This window comes from Pristiophorus japonicus, chromosome 9, assembly GCF_044704955.1.
Source record: "Pristiophorus japonicus isolate sPriJap1 chromosome 9, sPriJap1.hap1, whole genome shotgun sequence".
NCBI lineage: Eukaryota > Metazoa > Chordata > Chondrichthyes > Pristiophoridae > Pristiophorus > Pristiophorus japonicus.
Genome location: NC_091985.1, coordinates 145565062 through 145585237, shown reverse-complemented (window position 1 = coordinate 145585237; position 20176 = coordinate 145565062). Strand labels below are relative to the sequence as shown.

Here is a 20176-nt window from a genome sequence, read left to right as displayed (position 1 = left end):
TGTCAAGCATGATTTCCCCTTCATAAATCCATGCTGACTTGGACCGATTCTGTCACTGCTTTCCAGATGTGCTATTTCATCCTTAATGATTGATTCCAACATTTTCCCCACTACTGATGTCAGGCTAACCAGTCTATAATTACTCGCTTTCTCTCCCCCTCCCTTTTTAAAAAGTGGTGTTACATTAGCTACCCTTCAGTTCATAGGAATTGATCCAGTCGATAGACTGTTGGAAAATGATCACCAGTGCATCCACTATTTCTAGGGCCACTTCCTTAAGTACTCTGGGATGAAGCCTATCAGGCCCTGGGGATTTATCGGCCTTCAATCCCATCAATTTCCCCAACACAATTTCCCGCCTAATAAGGATATCTTGCAGTTCTTCATTCTCACTAGACACTTGGTCCCCTAATACTTCCAGGTGGTTATTTGTGTCTTTCTTCGTGAAGACAGAACCAAAGTATTTGTTCAACTGGTCTGCCATTTCTTTGTTCCCCATTATAAATTCACCCGAATCCGACTGCAAGGAACCTACGTTTGTCTTCACTAATCTTTTTCTCTTCACGTATCTATTTGAAGCTTTTGCAGTCAGTTTGTGTTCCCGGCAAGCTTCTTCTCGTACTCTGTTTTTCCCCTCTTAATTAAACCCTTTGTCCTCCTCTGCTGAATTTTAAATTTCTCCCAGTCCTCAGGTTTGCTGCTTTTTCTGACCAATTTATATGTCTCCTCCTTGGATTTAACACTATCCTTAATTTCCCTTGTTGTTCTTATGTTGGCCTTCAAAGCTAGGGGATTTGAGTATAGGAGCAGGAAGGTCTTACTGCAGTTGTACAGGGCCTTAGGGAGGCCTCACCTGGAATATTGTGTTCAGTTTTGGTCTCCGAATCTGAGGAAGGACGTTCTTGCTATTGAGGGAGTGCAGCGAAGGTTCACCAGACTAATTCCCAGGATGGCAGGACTGACATATGAGGAGAGACTGGATCGCCTGGGCCTGTATTCACTGGAGTTTAGAAGGATGAGATGGGGATCTCATAGAAAGATATAAAATTCTGACGGGACTGGACAGGTTAGATGCAGGAAGAATGTTCCCGATGTTGGGGAAGTCCAGAACCAGGGGACACAGCCATTTAGGACTGAAATGAGGAGAAACTTCTTCACTCAGAGAGTGGTGAACCTGTGGAATTCCCTACCACAGAGAGTTGTTGATGCCAGTTCATTGGATATATTCAAGAGGGAGTTAGATATGGCCCATACGGCTAAAGGGATCAAGGGATATGGAGAGAAAGCAGGAAAGGGGTACTGAGGGAATGATCAGCCATGATCTTATTGAGTGGTGGTGCAGGCTCGAAGGGCCGAATGGCCTACTCCTGCACCTATTTTCTATTTTCTATGTTTCTATGTCGTAGGTGCCATCTTTCAGATGAGACATTAAACTGAGGCCCTGTCTGCTCTCTCAGGTGGACGTAAAAGATCCCATGGCACTATTTCAAATAAGAGCAGGGGAGTTATCCCCGGTGTCCTGGCCAATGTTTATCCCTCAACCCACATCACTAAAAGAATAGATGATCTGGTCATCATCACATTGCTGTTTGTGTGCAAGTTGGCTGCTGCGTTTCCCTACATTATAACAGTGACTACAGTTGGGATATCCAGGGATAGTGAAAGGCGGTATATAAATACAAGTCTTTTTTTATTTTCTTGAAAGTCTGAACTATTGATTGGTTTAAGACAGTGTGCTGTTGGACGAGATGTATGCCTGACCGGTTAAAGTTTAGAAACAACTTTGGTGCTCACCTGACCTTGTGAAATAACTATTTAAACATCTATTTTTTTCCCACTTGAGAACTGGGGGCTGAAATTGCCTTCCGCCCCCAAACTGGGCACAAAATTCGAATTAAATGATTATTCTCTGTCCCAATCCATGGGGTGGTGAATAGAGGGATTTTGCCGTGTTTTCCTCTGTGATGTCTTTGGGGCGGAAGGCGGGCGGTGTTTAGTGAAAGGGGAGGGCCGCTGACAGCTCTGCAACCACTTTAGTGGCGCCCACTGGGCCACCAGGATGGGCTTCGGCCGGGCCTAACCCTTGGCCCCCATTGTCGGGCTGACTTCAGAGTCAGCTGACAATTAAAATGCAATGGCGGTCGCGGCTGTGCGCCCTCCTCTTTAAGTGTGGTACGCCACACAGTCATTGGCAGCTTCCCGCCGGGAAAAGCTGTCGGGGGCACCGAGCAGTGGCCGCTTTGCTCCCGCGGGGCAATTTCTCTCGCCGGGCGGGAAGGAGTCATCGCTGGGCGGTAAGAGGTCGGCACGTGTCCGACGGGGCAGGCACATCGGGCGAGTCGGAAACCCCTTCCCGCCGTTCCCGGTCTGGGGGTAGTTTCTGATGGGTCGGCCTATCCGCCTGCCCCCGGTCAGAAAGGCCTTACTGCCCCATTTCCACCTCTTGGGTAATGGATCTTAAGGAGGGGGGCAATTTCAGCTCCCTGTTGTGTAAATGACCTTGTGTGTGGGGCTCTGCTTTTCCCATATGAAGAATGGTGGCAGTGGGCAGTATATCTGCATTTCCATTCGCGCTGCTGCGAGAAAATAGTAAAGCTGAGACATTATTAAGCTCATGGAATTAGTGACAACGTCTTGAGTAGTTCATCATATATAAGTTGGTTCAATATTTTCCTAAATTATCCATTGTTTTTGCAACAGGGTTCGCAAGATCCTGAACTTAAGATTGTTTGAAGATGAAAATGGGAAACACTGGTGTAAGAGTGTGATGGACAAGCAGTACGAGATTCTCTTTGTCAGCCAGTTCACACTGCAGTGCGTCCTGAAGGGCAACAAGCCTGATTTCCACTTGGCAATGGGAGCTGAGCAGTCGGAGACCTTCTACAATGGCTTGTTACAACACACCAGAAAGGCCTACAAACCAGAGCTGGTTAAAGGTATGGGGAAAATTATCAACTATGTTTGCGCTCTGAAGCCTGGGGTGAAGGTAGGAGTCAGTGAGGGTAAGGTTCAACTTCAGCAGGGGTGGTGGTGGATCCACTGACAGGCTGTCCATAGTGTACTGGCTTCGTCCTTCAGTGTGTGACCATCGCAGCCCACTGGGGGAGAGCGCCACAGGGCACTTCCTATCGGATCCCCGCACACCTCTTGAACTGGCCTCATTCTCGCTCCTTCTGCTCACGTCACCCACAAGTTTCCTTGTCAGCTTCTTGAGTCCTTTCTAATCGGTCCCTTTATTACTTTCCGATTTGCTTTTGGGGGAATAATAGCATGAGGAAACCATAGGAAGTGTTTAATAAAGTAGAGTTCTTGGATTGAGTTGTTCGGTGTCACCATTTACAGCTGACCTTATCCATCATATTCAGTGGATCTGAAGCGAATGGACAGAGTTGTTATGATCTGGAATGCGCTGCCTGAAAGGGTGGCAGAAGCAACAACAACTTACATTTATATAGCGCCTTTAACATACTGAAACGTCCCAAGGCGCTTCACAGGAGTATTAAAAGATTAAAAAAATTGACACCGAGTCACATAAGTAGAAATTAGCGCAGGTGACCAAAAGCTTGGTCAAAGAGGTAGGTTTTAAGGAGCATCTTGAAGGAGGAATGAGAGGTGCAGAGGTTCAGGCAGGGAGTTCCAGAGCTTGGGGTCTCGGCCACAGCAGGCAGATTCAGTCGTAACTTTCAAAAAGGAATTGAATATATACTTGAGAGGAAAAAATTTGCAGGGCTATAGGGAAAGAGCAGGGGAGTGGAACTAATTGGATAGCTCTTCCAAAGAGCCGACACGGGCACGATGGGCCGAATGGCCTCTTTCTGTGCTGTGTGATTTCAGGATTCTCAGATGCCTTCACACCAGCGGGTCGTATTTCTCACATTCTGGTTTGGCCAAGGACGGGTAGCAATCAACAACAACAACTTGTATTTATATAGCACCTTTAACATAGTAAAACATCCCAAGGTGCTTCACAGGAGTGTTATCAAACTGATATTGATACTGAGCCACATAGGGTGATATTAGGACAGGTGAGCAAAAGATTGGTCACAGAGGTAGGTTTTAAGGAGTATCGGAAAGGAGGAAAGAGAGCTGGAGAGGGAATTCCAGAACGTAGGGCCTAGGCAGCTGAAGGCCTTGGAGGGTTGGTGGGCTGGAGAAGGTTAGAGAGATAGGGAGGGGCGAGGCCATGAAAACAAGGATGAGAATTTTAAAATTGAGGCATTGTCGGACTGGGAGCCAATGTAGGTCAGCGGGCACATGGGTGATGGGTGAACAGGACTTGATGCGACTTATGATACGGGCAGTAGAGTTTTGGATGAGCGCAAGTTAATGGTGGGTGCTGACTAGGAGAGCATTGAAATAGTCAAGTCTAGAGGTAACAAAAGCATGGACGAGGGTTTCATCAAGGTTCACAACAAGACCACCAATGTACTTGAGACAGAATTAGTCAGGTAGAAATTGGAAATCTGTGTGGGGTTTGCAACTACAGTCCAACATGAGTTGAGTTACAGATCTTAGCCGTGTTGGCAAGGGGGATGTGAGTGGGAGCACAGTCACTTCCCCACAGTGTTACCTCACTGCTTGCAGAATAACATTGGCAGAGGGCTGGGAGTACATCTATTGCCAGAACTCACAGCTGGGACTGGTGTTTGATGGTTAGTTACCGGGAAGATAGGGATAATGTCATTTAAATAAGATAAAGATATTTAGCCCTGAACTTCCACAAAGAAACCCAAACCATTTTCTTTCTTAACTTTGTGCAGAATGTCCGTAAAAACATGATGCACAGTGGTGCAAGAAATAGATATAGTGACAGATTCTTCTTAAGGAAATTGGATGCCTTCCTAAGCTGTATACCTTCTTTGAGCTGAAATAATACTATTGAATTTAGAATAACACAGCCCACAGATTGCAGCTTTCGTGTTTTATGTTGCTTTGGCACAAAACTATCACAGTTTAATTGTGGAGTGAAGTCACCAAATTGATGGCCTGTCCCATTTTTGCTGAGAGCTTCCAGGAGGGAGTCGTGCCCAGATTCCGCTCAGTACCTTCTCCAGAGAAGACCAAGCACGACAACTGTCCTTATTTGGGCCCCGCAATCAAACGGCATGAGGAACAGAAACCATTTAAAAAGCAGTTTGAACGCCAACACATCACACAGACCTAAAAGAGAAAGTTACCATGGAAACATTTTAAGTTACAGTCTCATCTCTGGCTTCAGAGGCATGTTATAATCAACTTGAGCTTTGCGCTGACAGTTTGTGACATTATTTGAACCTCTCGCAGATTCATCATTCTTGGGTAGCCTTTCTTTTCCAAATCTTAACTTGTGATGAGGAAGGATGTGCTCTTGGGATTTGCTCTTTCAAATGAGCAATATGTAAAACTGATTTCATCTCTGGAGGAATGCTCGCTTAAACCTCCTTTCATGAATAATACATTTAACAGGATACATCATACAGGTTACAGCATATCCCCACAAGTCTGCAATACAGAAGGAAATTTATTACAAATCAGTGCAATAATACATTTCTGGGTTTGCCCTATTTCTGTCTCTACTTAATGATACACATGCTGCATTTTGCCAGTTGTGGAAAAAAATCTTTCTGTTTACAGTTATTTAACTGAATATAGAAAATTGTGATCTTTTCAGATCAAAGATTGTTTTTAAACGCATCAAATTTAAACACTCACCTTTATTTTAGATTCTCCACTATAATGCAATCTCCATCTAAGGCCTTTACACCTTGGCTGCAGTGTGACATTTTACACTGAGATTCACTGCAGCCCTTATCTCATGATAATGTGCGGAATACTTGACTCTCACAGTGCAGCGCAGGGTATTTTGCAATGTCGATGAGCGCTGTCCATTCAGAGATTTCTTCGCCACTTGACTAAGTCCACAGATTGTTCCGTTTTGTTTGGAAAACTGAACATTATTTGGACACAGGCTGTCGGGATCTGAAATCAAGCATTTTCCCACCGAAAGGACTGATTCCACTTAGAATTATTTCCCTGTTTAAAAAATGTTTTCCTCCCCTTCTTATTCCCAATGCCAACTATGCACTGGAGAGCTGCAGTGATCTTTCAGAGTTCCTTGGGTGGCCTGTAAACAGAGTGTAGGAATTCCATCTGAACACGAGCAGACCATGGGAATGGCTAAACTAATACCCACTTTTTAAACGAGCATTTTTTTTTTTAAAGGGATTTATTCAGAAGTGTCTTCAATCTAAATGGTATCACTTTGTTGCTATGATTGATTGTTCTGATCGAGCTTAATGTCTTACCATCACAAATCTGCTGAACTAAAATATTTAAAAATGTTTTTTTTATTATTAAACAGTTCTATCAATATTACGTGGGTTGAGGGAAAAGGTGCTTGTGTGTTCCCATCCAAGTACACTGGCAAGTTTCCCAGGCAGGGTATTTCTCATACCTGTCACTATATCTGACGATGAGATAGTATGGAGGGTGTAAGACTGGCTCCTCTGAGTGCCTGCTACCTTAATCAACTTTTAAATTACATTTTAATTTTGAAACTTAAAAACAAATTCTAAAATAATGGTCCCTGGAGCTTTAAGTTAACAAGAACTTACATTTATATAGCACCTTTAACATAGTAAAACATCCCAAGATGCTTCACAGGAGCGTTATTAAACAACATTGGGGAATTAATAATGGAGAACAGGGAAATGGCAGAGACGTTGAACAAATATTTTGTATCGGTCTTCACGGTAGAAGACACTAAAAACATCCCAATAGTGGATAATCAAGGGGCTATAGGTAGGGAGGAACTTAATACAATCCCTATCACTAATGAAGTAGTACTAGGTAAAATAATGGGACTAAAGGCAGACAAGTCCCCTGGACCTGATGCCTTACATCCTAAGGTTTTGAGAGAAGTGGCTGCAGAGATAATGGATGCGTTTGTTGCAATCTACCAAAATTCCCTAGATTCTGGGGCAGTCCCAGCAGATTGGAAAACCGCAAATGTAACACCCCAATTTAAAAAAGGAGGCAGACAAAAAGCAGGAAACTATAGACCAGTTAGCCTAACGTCTGTCGTTGGAAAAATGCTGGAGTCCATTATTAAGGAAGCAGTAGCGGGACATTTGGAAAAGCATAATTCAATCAAGCAGAGTCAGCATGGTTTTATGAAAGGGAAATCGTGTTTGACAAATTTGCTGGAGTTCTTTGAGGATGTAACGAGCAGGGTGGATAAGGGGGAACCAGTGGATGTGGTGTATTTGGATTTCCAGAAGGCATTCGATAAGGTGTCACATAAGAGGCTACTGCACAAGATAAAAATTCATGGGGTTGGGGGTAATATATTAGCATGGATAGAGGATTGGCTAACTAACAGAAAACAGAGAGTCAGGATAAATGGGTCATTTTCCGGTTGGCAAACAGTAACTAGTGGGGTGCCGCAGAGATTGGTGCTGGGTCCTCAACTATTTACAATCTATATTAATGACTTGGATGAAGGGACCGAGTGTAATGTAACCAAGTTTGCTGATGATACAAAGATGGGTGGGAAAGCAAATTGTGAGGAGAGCACAAAAAATCTGCAAAGGGATATAGACAGGCTAAGTGAGTGGGTAAACATTTAGCAGATGAAGTATAATGTGGGAAAATCTGAGGTTATCCACTTTGGCAGAAAAAATAGAAAAGCAAATTATAATTTAAATGGAGAAAAATTGCAAAGTGCTGCAGTACAGAAAGACCTGGGGGTCCTTGTGCATGAAACACAAAATTAGTATGCAGGTACAGCAAGTAATCAGGAAGGCAAATGGAATGTTGGCCTTTATTGCAAGGGGGATAAAATATAAAAGCAGAGAAGTCCTGCTACATCATCATCATCATCATCATAGGCACTCCCTCGGAATCGAGGAAGACTTGCTTCCACTCTTAGCATGAGTTCTTAGGTGGCTGTACAGTCCAATACGAGAATCACAGTCTCTGTCACAGGTAGGACAGACAGTGGTTGAGAGAAAGGGTGGGCAGGGAGCCTGGTTTGCCGCACGCTCCTTCCGCTGCCTGCGCTTGATTTCTGCATGCTCTCGGCGGTGATATCGAGGAGCTCAGCGCCCTCCCAGATGCACTTCCTCCACTGAAGGCAGTATTTGGCCAGGGACTCCCAGGTGTCAGTGGGGATGTCGCACTTTATCAGGGAGGCTTTGAGGGTGTCCCTGTAACGTTTCCTCTGCCCACCTTTGGCTCGTTTGCCGTGGGCAGCTGCAGGCATGACCGCCAATGGTGGAGCAAAGAAAATCAGGGACGTGCAAGAGGCCCGAATTGGAGGAGTGCAGAGATCACGGAGGGTTGTGGGGCTGGAGGAGGTTAAAGAGATAGCGAGGGATTTGAACACTAGGATTAGAATTTTAAAATCCAGGCGTTGCCAGAATGGGAGCCAACAGGGTGGGATGATGGGTGAACGGGACATGGTGCAAGTTAGGATACGGGCAGCAGAGTTTTGGATGAGCTGAAGTTTACGTAGGGTAGAATGGGGGAGGCCGGCCAGCAGATCATTGGAATAGTTGAGTCTAGAGGTAACAAAGTCACGGATGAGGGTTTCAGCAGCAAGATGAGCTGAGGCAGGGGTGGAGACGGGCGATGTTACAGAGGTAGAAGTAGGCAGTCTTGGTGATGGGGAGGATATGTGGTCGTAAGCTCATCCCAGGGTCAAATAGGCCTCCAAAGTTGTGAACAATCTGGTTCAGCCTCAGACAGTGGCCAGGGAGAGCGATGGAGTCGGTGGCTAGGGAACGGAGTTTGTGGCGGGGAATGAAGCCAATGGCTTCGGTCTTCCCAGTATTTAATTGGAGGAAATTCTGTTCATCCAGTACTGGATGTCGCACAAGCAGGGTGACAAATCAGAGGCAGTGGGGGGATCGAGCGAGGTGGTGGTCAGGCAGAGCTGGGTGTCGTCAGTGTACATATGGAACCTGACGTGTTTTCGGATGATGTCGCTGAGGGGCAGCATGAAATAGGTGGGGGAGATAGATCCTTGGGGGTTTCCAGTGGTAAGGGTGTGGGAGCAGGAAGAGAAGCCATTGCAGAAGAATTGCTGGCTACAACTGGATAACTAAGGATGGAACCAGGCAAGTGCAATCCTGCCCAGCTGGACTCTGGAGGAGAGGTATTGGAAGAGGATGGGGTGGTCAACCATGTCAACAGCTGCAGACAGGTCGAGAAAGATGAGATGGGATAGTTTACCACAGTCACAGTCACATAGGATGTCATTTGTGACCAATTAAGTTGAAAAGGGGAAATTTGCAGGACTATGGGGACAGTGCGGAGGAGTGGGACAAATTGAATCGCCCTTTCAAAGAGCTGGCACAGACAGCATGGGCCGAATGGCCTCCTTCTGTGCCATATGATTCGAAGTTATTCATTTAAAAAAAATTAAAGGGGCACTGTGTTCACAAAAAGCTGTTTGGCAAACCCAATTTTTATTCTGATGACAAGTCATCGTCCTGAAACATTAACTCAGTTTCTCGCTTCACGGATGTAGCCCGACCGGCTGAGTATTTCCAGCATTTTCTGTTTTAATTTCAGATTTCCAGCAACCGCAGAATTTCGCTTCTGTTTTTTTTTAAGAACATAATTAAATGGTACAAATTGCATTGGGACATGCTACTGAATAACTTTTGCCAACTCATGGTCATGGAAAGGAAGCAAGCTTGTTTGTTTTCACTTATCTCTTCCGAGCAGATTTTTCGTCTCACAGAGGCAGTATTCCGTCTGCTGCAGTTTGAATTAGTCGTGCTCAATGAGTCCAAATGGTACACGTGAACCTTTAAAATTCATGTCAGATGAGCAAACCGACTGGATTAGCAATGGGATTATCGTTACTGACCGCAGCTACTGAGGAAACAATGGCCACAAAAAGGAATTTTGAGTTGAGAGTAGTTGCAAATCCCTCCTGTAGATGTAGTGCAGCAAGTGTGCTATTGTTGACCTGAAGCCTAACGCTTAATGGAACAAGCTAAACTGATGGGTTGAGATTAGATCCTGGGCTAAGCCTTGTTTTAGAGCCCGTGGATGAGGATATAACAACTTATCTTTCCAATAATTTGTCTCTTGAGATTTAGTTTTGCATGGTGAGGTCAGAGGTACATAGTTTGAAGAGTGTTTGGAGACCAGGCCCTCATAACTGCCACCAAGCTCATGGTCTACAGGGCCGTAGTAATACCCGCCCTCCTGTATGGCTCAGAGACATGGACCATGTATAGTAGACACTTCAAGTTGATGGAGAAATACCACCAACGATGCCTCCGCAAGATCCGACAAATCCCCTGGGAGGACAAACGCACCAACTTTAGCATCCTCGACCAGGTCAACATCCCCAGCATTGAAGCACTGTGACCACACTTGATCAGCTCCGCTGGGCAGGCCACATTGGCCGCATGCCAGACACAAGACTCCCAAAGCAAGCGCTCTATTCGGAACTCCTTCACGGCAAACGAGCCAAAGATGGGCAGCGGAAACGTTACAAGGACATCCTCAAAGCCTCCCTGATAAAGTGCAACATCCCCACTGACACCTGGGAGTCTCTGGCCCAAGACCGCCCTAAGTGGAGGAAGTGCATCCGGGAGGGCGCTGAGCACTTCGAGTCTCATCGCCGAGAGCATGCAGAAATCAAGCACAGGCAGCAGAAAGAGCGTGCGGCAAACCAGTCCCACCCTCCCTTACTAAAGTAAATGTTGGTCCCTTAGAAGATGAAAAGGGGGATTTAATAATGAGAAATGTGGAAATGGCTGAGACCTTAAACAATTATTTTGCTTCCGTCTTCACAGTGGAAGACACAAAAACCATGCCAAAATTTGCAGGCCACAGGAATGTGGGGAGGGAGGACCTGGAGACAATCACTATCACTAGGGGGGTAGTGCTGGACAGGCTAATGGGACTGAAGGTAGACAAGTCCCCTGGTCCTGATGAAATGCATCCCAGAGTATTAAAAGAGATGGTGGAAGTTATAGCAGATGCATTCGTTATAATCTACCAAAATTCTCTGGACTCTGGGGAGGTACCAGCGGATTGGAAAGCAGCTAATGTAACGCCTCTGTTTAAAAAAGGGGGCAGGCAAAAGGCAGGTAACTATAGGCCGGTTAGTTTAACATCTGTAGTGGGGAAAATGCTTGAAACTATCATTAAGGAAGAAATAGCGGGACATCTAGATAGGAATAGTGCAATCAAGCAGACGCAGCATGGATTCATGAAGGGGAAATCATGTTTAACTAACTTACTGGAATTCTTTGAGGATATAACGAGCATGGTGGATAGAGGTGTACCGATGGATGGTGTATTTAGATTTCCAAAAGGCATTCGATAAGGTGCCACACAAAAGGTTACTGCAGAAGATAAAGATACGCGGAGTCAGAGGAAATGTATTAGCATGGATAGAGAATTGGCTGGTGAACAGAAAGCAGAGAGTCGGGATAAATGGGTCCTTTTCCGGTTGGAAATCAGTGGTTAGTGGTGTGCCACAGGGATCTGTGCTGGGACCACAACTGTTTACAATATACATAGATGACCTAGAAGAGGGGACAGAGTGTAGTGCATTTGGATAGGTTAAGCGAATGGGCTAAGGTTTGGCAGATGGAATACAATGTCGGAAAGTGTGAGATCATCCACCTTGGGGAAAAAAAACAGTAAAAGGGAATATTATTTGAATGGGGAGAAATTACAACATGCTGTGGTGCAGAGGGACCTGGGGGTCCTTGTGCATGAATCCCAAAAGGTTAGTTTGCAGGTGCAGCAGGTAATCAGGAAGGCAAATGGAATGTTGGCCTTCATTGCGAGAGGGATGGAGTACAAAAGCAGGGAGGTCCTGCTGCAACTGTACAAGGTATTGGTAAGGCCGCACCTGGAGTACTGCGTGCAGTTTTGGTCACCTTACTTAAGGAAGGATATACTAGCTTTGGAAGGGGTACAGAGACGATTCACTAGGCTGATTCGAGAAATGAGGGGGTTACCTTATGATGATAGATTGAGTAGACTGGGTCTTTACTCCTTGGAGTTCAGAAGGATGAGGGGTGATCTTATAGAAACATTTAAAATCATGAAAGGGATAGACAAGATAGAGGCAGAGAGGTTGTTTCCATTGGTAGGGGAGACTAGAACTAGGGGGCACAGCCTCAAATTACGGAGGAGCCAATTTAAAACCGAGTTGAGAAAGAATTTCTTCTCCCAGAGGGTTGTGAATCTGTGGAATTCTCTGCCCAAGGAAGCAGTTGAGGCTGGCTCATTGAATGTTTTCAAGTCAAAGATAGATAGATTTTTAACCAATAAGGGAATTAAGGATTACGGGGAGAGGGCGGGTAAGTGGAGCTGAGTCCACGACCAGATCAGCCATGATCTTATTGAATGGCGGAGCAGGCTCGAGGGGCTAGATGGCCTACTCCTGTTCCTAATTCTTATGTTCTTATTTTACCCTCAACAACTGTGTCCCACCTGTGACAGGGACTGTGGTTCTCGTATTGGACTTTTCAGCCATCTAAGAACTCATTTTAAGAGTGGAAGCAAGACTTCCTCAATTCCGAGGAACTGCCTATGATGACATAGTTTATGGGCAGCAGATCCCAGAGCTGGATCTACTTCCAAATGTTGGCACCCGATTCCTCTCGGCAGTGGTAAATGTGTCCCAAGCCTCGCCCTCTATCACTCTTTCCCTTGCGCCTGCTCTCACTTTTACTTATTGTTGATTTTCAGTTTGTTTCTGTCCTCCCTGATGTTTTATATCTCTCTTGTTTCCGTCCTCTCTTTCACAGTATTCCGTTCGCTGCAATTAGAATTAGTCCTGCTCAATGAATCCAAATAATGGGCCCAAGTTTCGGGCCACGCCTAGAACGGCGCAGCCCCGACCTGGATGCCCGTTTTTCGCGCCCGAAAGTGCGCCTAAAAAATACTTACCGATTCTCCGGCTCCCTGCAGGTCCTCTGGAGCTGGGCGCAGCGCAGCACGAGCTGTGGGGGGCGGTGCCAGGTCCCTGCGCTGAAATCAGTGCCGGGACCTCTGCACAGGCGCGCTACAGTGGGCGCGCATGTGCAGTAGCTCCAGGCGCCCCAAACTGTGTGGGAGGGGCCTGAAGCACGCCACTCCTAGCCCTGGCCGAATGGCCACACTGGGGCGGCATGGATCAGGCTGCCTCCCACGCCCAGCTCCTGCTTCCTCCCTTCAGCTGGCTCTCGCAAACCACCCCCCTCGACCCGACCCCCGCCCGACCCAAACCCCTCCTCCCACCCGACCCGACTCCCGCTCTCCCCCCTCCTCCTCCCCCCCCCCCCTCCCCCAGACCTGAACCACCCCCCCAGGACCTGACCCGACCCCCGGCCATTTACCTTTAACTCCGGTGCTGGGGACGGGCCCCGCCCGAAGTCTTGGGCCCGGCCCGTTCAGCCTCCCTCTCCTCTCCTCTCCCCCTCCCTCTCTTCCTCCCTCCCTCTTTCCTCTCTCCCTCCCTTTTTCCCCCTCCCTCTCTCCCCCTCCCCCTCTCCCTCTCCACCTCCCCCTCTCCCTCTCCCCCTCCCCTCGCTGTCAGAAACACAGACACTGACAGACAGAGAGTGAGAGAGACACACACAGACAGACAGAGATAGAGACACTGACAGACACATTGGGGGCGGGCCCTGTCCCAGCACGCTGTTGGAGGACTCCCAGTGCTGCAGTCGGTAAGTAGAAAATGTTTTATTTATTGATTTTTTAATGTTTTTATTTTTTATTAATTTTTTTGATTGATTTATTGGTTGATTTATTGATGTATTTATCATTTATTATTAATGATGGCTCTTTAAACACTTCAGTTTTATAAATAATGTTTGTAAACTTCCCTTTAAACCCCCCCCATTCCCGACGCCTGATTTGTAACCTACGCCTGATTTTCTAAAGTGTCGACAAGGTACAAAAATCTTCACTTACTCCATTCTAAGTTAGTTTGGAGTATGTTTTCACTGCCTAAACTTTCAAAACGGGCGTAAGTGGCCGGACACGTCCCCTTTTGAAAAAAAAATCTGTTCCAAACTGAAACTGTTCTAACTGACTAGAACTGGAGCAAACTAACTGCCGAGAATTGCAATTTCTAAGATACTCCATTCTAAACCAGTTGCTCCAAAAAAAAAAGGTGTGAACCTTTAAAATTCAAGTTCTCTCTTTCACAGTCCGCTCCTCAACCTGCTTCTCCCTTTCGAGCGCTCTGGGGTGGGAATTTGCTTGAGATCCCTTTTTGGGCGTGAAATGAGCGCCCGACACAGAGCGCGCGTCTCGACTGACAGGCCTGAGGCTGGCCCAAGGACAAGTCCCGTTAAGGGGCAGTGGAGAGCGGAAAAGTCGGGGGGATGTTGGCGAGGATGATTGGGATATTGTGGAACCTTTTACTGAAAAGATCTGTTTTACAAAGATTTTTATGTGTCTACTTCCTGAAGAATCCCGAGGAGAGCAGGTCGAACTCTCACCCCACTCTGTGAGGTCCCATTTGGTAGAGGGGGCCTAGGTCAGGTGCGAGGCCCCTCAGTTACTTATGTTTGAGGCAGCTGCCACCAATGCCTGAAAAATGCCCCAAGCAAAATCAGACGAGCATGTGAAGCTGGTCCCCAAAATGAGCCCTCGTTGCGTGCGTTTTTCACCCATACAACGAGTCCAATTGCTACCCCTCCATCTCTCTACTGGCTCTTTGCTCCCCTCCCCCGCCCGCCCCCCCCCCCCTCCCCCTCCCAAACTCCTCCAATTTGAAATGAGAAAATTAAAAACAGTTTTAAAAAAAATGCAAAAATGCTGGTAACATTCAGCGGGCCAGGCAGCATTTGTGGAGAGAGAAACCAAGTTAACGTTTCAGGTGAAGGACCCTTCGTCAGAATTGGAAAAAGTTAGAGGTGTGACAGGTTTTAAACCTGTTGTATCTGCAGACTCTGTGTAGTCACTGTGCGGTTGCATAAGATGGAGACTTGTTTACCTGATGTACTATCAATAAGGTTTACACTGTGTGTATACTATGCTGGCACCACTAGAGGGTGCAACTGGTGGAGACCGGGGGGTTTCCTGCCCTGGCAGCAGGGCCCAGTATAAAAGGCTGCCCGCCATGCTTGTGCCTCACTCTGGAGTTTGGAATAAAGGACCAAGGTCACTACAGTTTGAGTACAACACATTGCCTTGTGTAGTCATTCATAGGTACAGTACAGACATAATAAAACCAGTACAAAGACAGGGAAGAAGGGGGTTGTGAGGGGGAGGAAAGAACAAAAGGGAAGGCCTGTGATTGGGTGGAAGGCAGGAGAGATTAAACGAACAGCAGATTCATTACCAGCACCTGCTGTCTGGAAAAAATGGGGGCAGTGGTTGTGATCTGAAATTGTTGAGCTCGATGTTGAGTCCGGAAGGCTGTAAATTGGCAACCAAAAGATAAGGTGCTGTGCCTTGAGCTTAAGTTGAGCTTCATTGGTGCAGTGTTCGAGGCCGAGGATGGCGAGGTCAGAGTGGAGCGGAGAATTAAAGTGACAGGCGGCCGGAAGCTCAGGGTCCCGCTTGTGGACTGAAGGGAAGGAGGAACAGTTACTTTGGGCCACGCTCGCACAACCCTGACTGAGACCCGTGAGGAAAGCAGCTGGCTCGCCCTGTCCGCCAGGGAAAGGCACTGTCTGGCGCTGGGAGATTTACAGAGCAATAAATATGTTGTTGCAAGGTAGAACAAATAGTGGATGAATAGACCGAATGCAGATGGGAAAGGTGCTGGATTAAACCCCCAGTCTGTGTGGAGCACACTGACCTCCGATGGAGCAGCGATAGTAGGGGCGGGCCCCCCTGCAGTTTGCCTCCGTGTTCCTGGACAAGCGACGGAGGGGGGAATCGCCCAAGATTCCCAGTCACGATCGCTATCCGGTGACTCCTGAAAAGTGTGTTGACTTTGGAGGAGGACGTTGGCTGTTCTGGTGTCTCCTGTCGGAAGCCGGTGACAGCACATACACTCCAGCATCAGCGGCGAAGAGTGGTGACTTGGATGTGATACTGCAGTTGTTGCCGATACCTGTGCACCTGCTGGTGGCTCCAGGAGAGCAGTGGGGAACTTAAAAGTGGCAAAAATAATGACGGGTAAAAGGGAAATGCGAAAAATTTGGAGATAGCGAACCTGAAAATGGAAATGGCAGTCTAAGAATACTATACGTAAACTTGAGGTCATCCAAAACTCTGCTGCCCATGTCCTAACTCGAACCAAGTCCCACTCACCCATCATCATCATCATAGGCAGTCCCTCCCTTGCTTCCACTCTAAAAGTGAGTCCTTAGGTGACTGAACAGTCTAACACGAGTACCACAGTCCCTGTCACAGGTGGAACAGACAGTCGTTGAGGGAATGGGTGGGTGGGACTGGGTTTGCCGCACGCTCTTTCCGCTGCCTGCACTTGCTTTCTGCATGCTCTCGGCGATGAGACTCGAGGTGCTCAGCGCCCTCCCAGATGCAATTCCTCCACTTTGGGCGGTCTTTGGCCAGGGACTCCCAGGTGTCGGTGGGGATGTTGCATTTTTATCAAGGAGGCTTTGAGGGTGTCCTTGAAACGTTTCCTCTGCCCACTTTGGGTTCCGTGTAGGAGTTCCGAGTAGAGCGCTTGCTTTGGGAGTCTCGGCCGCCTGAGGAAAAGAGTGTTTGAAGACCAGGCCCTCAAATCTGCCACCAAACTCATGGTCTACAGGGCTCTAGTGATACCCGCTGTCCTGTATGGCTCAGAGACATGGACCATGTACAGTAACACCTCAAATCGCTGGAGAAATACCACCAACGATGTCTGCGCAAGATCCTACAAATCCGTCGATCAGGCCAACGTTCCCAGCATCGAAGCACTGACCACACTCGACCAGCTCCGTTTGGCGGGCCACATTGTTCGCAAGCGCTCTACTCGGAACTCGCCCATCACCCCTGTGCTCGCTGACCTACATTGGCTCCTGGTTAAGCGACGCCTCGATTTCAAAATTCTCATCCTTGTTTTCAAATCCCGCCATGGCCTTGCACCTTCCTATCTCTGTAATCTCCTTCAACCTCACAACCCCCCGAAATGTCCTCAAATTCTGCCCTCTTAAACATCCCTCATTATAACTGCTCAACCATTGGTGGCCGTGCCTTCTGTTGCCTGGGCCCTAAGCTCTGGAACTCCCTCCCTAAACCTCTCCACCTCTCTCTGCTCCATCAAGACGCTCCTTAAAACCTATCTCTTTGATCAAGCTTTTGGTCATCTGCTGTAATTTCTTATCTGGCTCGGTGTCAAATTTATTTTGTTGCCTTATAACACTCGTGAAGTGCCTTGGGACATTTTACTACGTTAAGGGCGCTATATAAATACAAGTTGCTGTTGTTGTACAATTGCGAGAAGATGTTCAAAATCAAGAGGGGTCTAGACAGAGTAGATAGAAAGAAACTGTTCCCACTGACAGAAGGGTCGAGAACCAGAGGACACAGATGTAAGGTGATTGGCAAAAGAACCAAATGTAAGAAAAAACCTTTTAACGCAGCGACTGGTTAAGATCTGGAATGCACGACCTGAAAGACTGGTGGAGGCAGACTCCATCTTATCTTTCAAAAGGGAGTTGGATAAGTACCTGAAGGAAAATAAATTGCAGGGCTACGGGGAAAGGGCGGGGGAGGTGGGACTAGCTGAGAGTCGGCACGGGCTCGACGGGCCGAATGGCCTTCCGTGCTGTAACCATTCTGTGATTCTCTGATTCTAAGAAAGAAGCCAGCTGTGGTGAAATGATTCATTGATCTTAAATCGATCTGTTTCATTTTAGATGGCAAGTTTGGAGCCTTCATGCAAGTCCATATACAGAATGATGGTCCCGTCACTATTGAATTAGAGTCGCCTACAGGTCCCTCTGACCCAAAGCAGGTAAGGAGAATGGACTGTGGCTGAGTGTTCGAGATCAGCAGAGCTGTAATAATGTGTAAATGGCGAAAGTCATCTTGCTGTGAAGAATGAAGGGGTGATGATTTCAGACCAGTACTGATTGCTCAGCACTTTAATGTACACAGACGTCTTTGGAAATATCACTGCACGACATTGAGAACGTTAATGTGGTTGTTCTCAAATCCTCAGGGACTTGTATTCTTAAGCCCCCCCCCCCCCCCCACCTCTTCCCCCAGAATAGAAATATATAAATGTTCAACTGTGTAAAATTGTCTATAATTATAATTCTGTTTTTTTGTATCTGGTTTCTCTCTCGAATTTTTTGTGCTCATCAAGGTAAGTGAAGTTAGCACTGTGGAACGGAGCAATTTTATTCCATCCGGCTCAACAATGTGCGTCTGCTCCGAACTCCCGACAGGGTCAGAGAGACTCTTTCCCGTACGTCAAACCGCCTCTCGCCAGATTGTCACTTAGTGCCCAATTCAGGTGGGTCTTTGGATGGAGACTGTTCTAACTCATTGCTTGCAGCACCTTTTCAGGCAGTGGATAGAGGAGACCTACCTGGGCTGAACTTGAGCCCAGATCTCGGGCCAGTCTCTAACCCAGTGCATCGCCCAATCCCCATGGAACAGGCCCCCTTCACTGCTGAGCAGACCGTGCTCTGTAACCGTTATTTGGACAATACTCTATACTGGTATTCACTGAGACTCTGAGCACGTGTACTGTACCCTTTCAACTTCCAGATTTTGGATTTGTACGCGCTTGTTCTCTGCTTGTTCACATTGCTGCCTGCAGAGTAGTGTTGAAGAAGTGACTACTTAATTATTAGTATTCTCAAGTAAAGTGAAAGCAGCTGTAAGAAGGGCAGGTGTTATTGTACAAGTGCGACCACAGAGGGTTAAACAATTTGATTGCTTCTTCCACTCAGTAGGAATTGGCTGTTCTTGCTGTTTTTGACGGGGAGGGACAGGACTTTATCCCTTGAGCGTTTCTTCTTCCTCTTTTCAAGTCTCCTTTGGACCATGTAGTGACTGCCTCTGAGCAGCAAGTTTGGGCGGGGGGCGAAATTCCGTGGGAGTTAGCAGAGGCGCAAACCAGCAGCATCCGCTGCCACCAGTAGCGCCCCAGACTGCTGCGGCGGCAATGATGACGTCATCACCGTGTGCAGCGACCTCTTTTCGCCCGGCGGCGGAAATTCCGTAGCGCTCCTGTGAGGCCGATGCAGGTGATGTTCGCGCCCGCCTCGCGGGTCGAGAACCGGGCTGCACTTCGCCCGCGGGACCAAGATTCAAGGGCAGGTGCGTGGCGCCATTCATCTTGCCTGGCCGACTTACCGGTCCGGCCTTTGGCTGGCGATTTTGCGGGGTCCATGTCGCCATGCTGCTGCCTGGCACTCCGCTTGTGTGCTGGGCTGCTCCCTGGCACCCCGCTCCCTGGTGGAGAAGTGTTGGTGGTGCCTCGCCTCGCTGCAGAGCTCACAGCATTCCCGCCCCTTTAACGGAAGAGGAGGGCCCTGTGCTCCCGGCTGTGCTGCGCGGTGCTCTGCGTAGGGCTTGATAATTGCTCCGCTTAGCGCCCCGGACCCACCCCCGAGCGCCCGACATTGCGGCCCACTTCCTCTCGGGGGCGGTAACCCCAATTCCACGGCCGGGGCGGGAAGTCCCGCCTTACCTCGGTTAGGGCCCCCAAACGGGGTGTTACCGAATACCGGCCCCTTCATCGTTTAAGAGCTGCAGTTTTTCTCAGCAAGAGCTCTGCAAACAGCAATTTTCTTCTTTAAAGAAAATCTGTCGAAATCTACTAAATTTGAGTCTTTTACTTTGCACTTTGCCCCTGCCCCCAACAAGAACAAACTGATTCGGGGAAACTCTTCTCAGCCTTGTTAATGTTGCTGTGTTGAGTTCAGGTTGGACCTGATGTGTGGTGCCCATCAGATAATCTCCTCCTTGGGTAGTCCCTCAGAGTTGAGGATGACTTGCTTCCACACTAAAATGAGTTCTCAGGTGACTGATGAGCCCGATGCGGGACCTGCAGTCTCTGTCACAGGTGGGGCAGACGCTGGTTGAAGGGGCAGGTGGGTGGGGTGCTTGAGATGTCGCGCGCTCCCTCCGCTGTTTGGGATTGGCCTCCGCTTGCTCCCGGCGAAGAGACTCGTGGTGTTCAGCGCCTACCCGGATGTTTTTCCTCCACTTAGGGCAGTCTTGGGCCAGGGATTCCCAGGTGTCGATGGGGATGTTGCACTTTTTCAGGGAGGCTTTGAGGGTGTCCTTGAAGCGTTTCCTCTGCCCACCT

At 47.7% G+C, this 20176-nt stretch overlaps 1 protein-coding gene across 2 annotated transcripts in view; it reads left to right on the top strand.

Annotated features, from left to right (window-relative positions):
- Positions 1-20176, top strand: part of dtd1 (D-aminoacyl-tRNA deacylase 1) — a 239302-nt gene that overhangs the window by 42071 nt on the left and 177055 nt on the right. For both annotated transcript variants that reach the window (XM_070888808.1, XM_070888807.1), the window contains exons 3-4: positions 2701-2936; positions 17769-17866. In XM_070888808.1, the coding sequence (XP_070744909.1) occupies positions 2701-2936; positions 17769-17866 (334 nt within the window). The remainder of the gene's footprint in view (positions 1-2700; positions 2937-17768; positions 17867-20176) is intronic.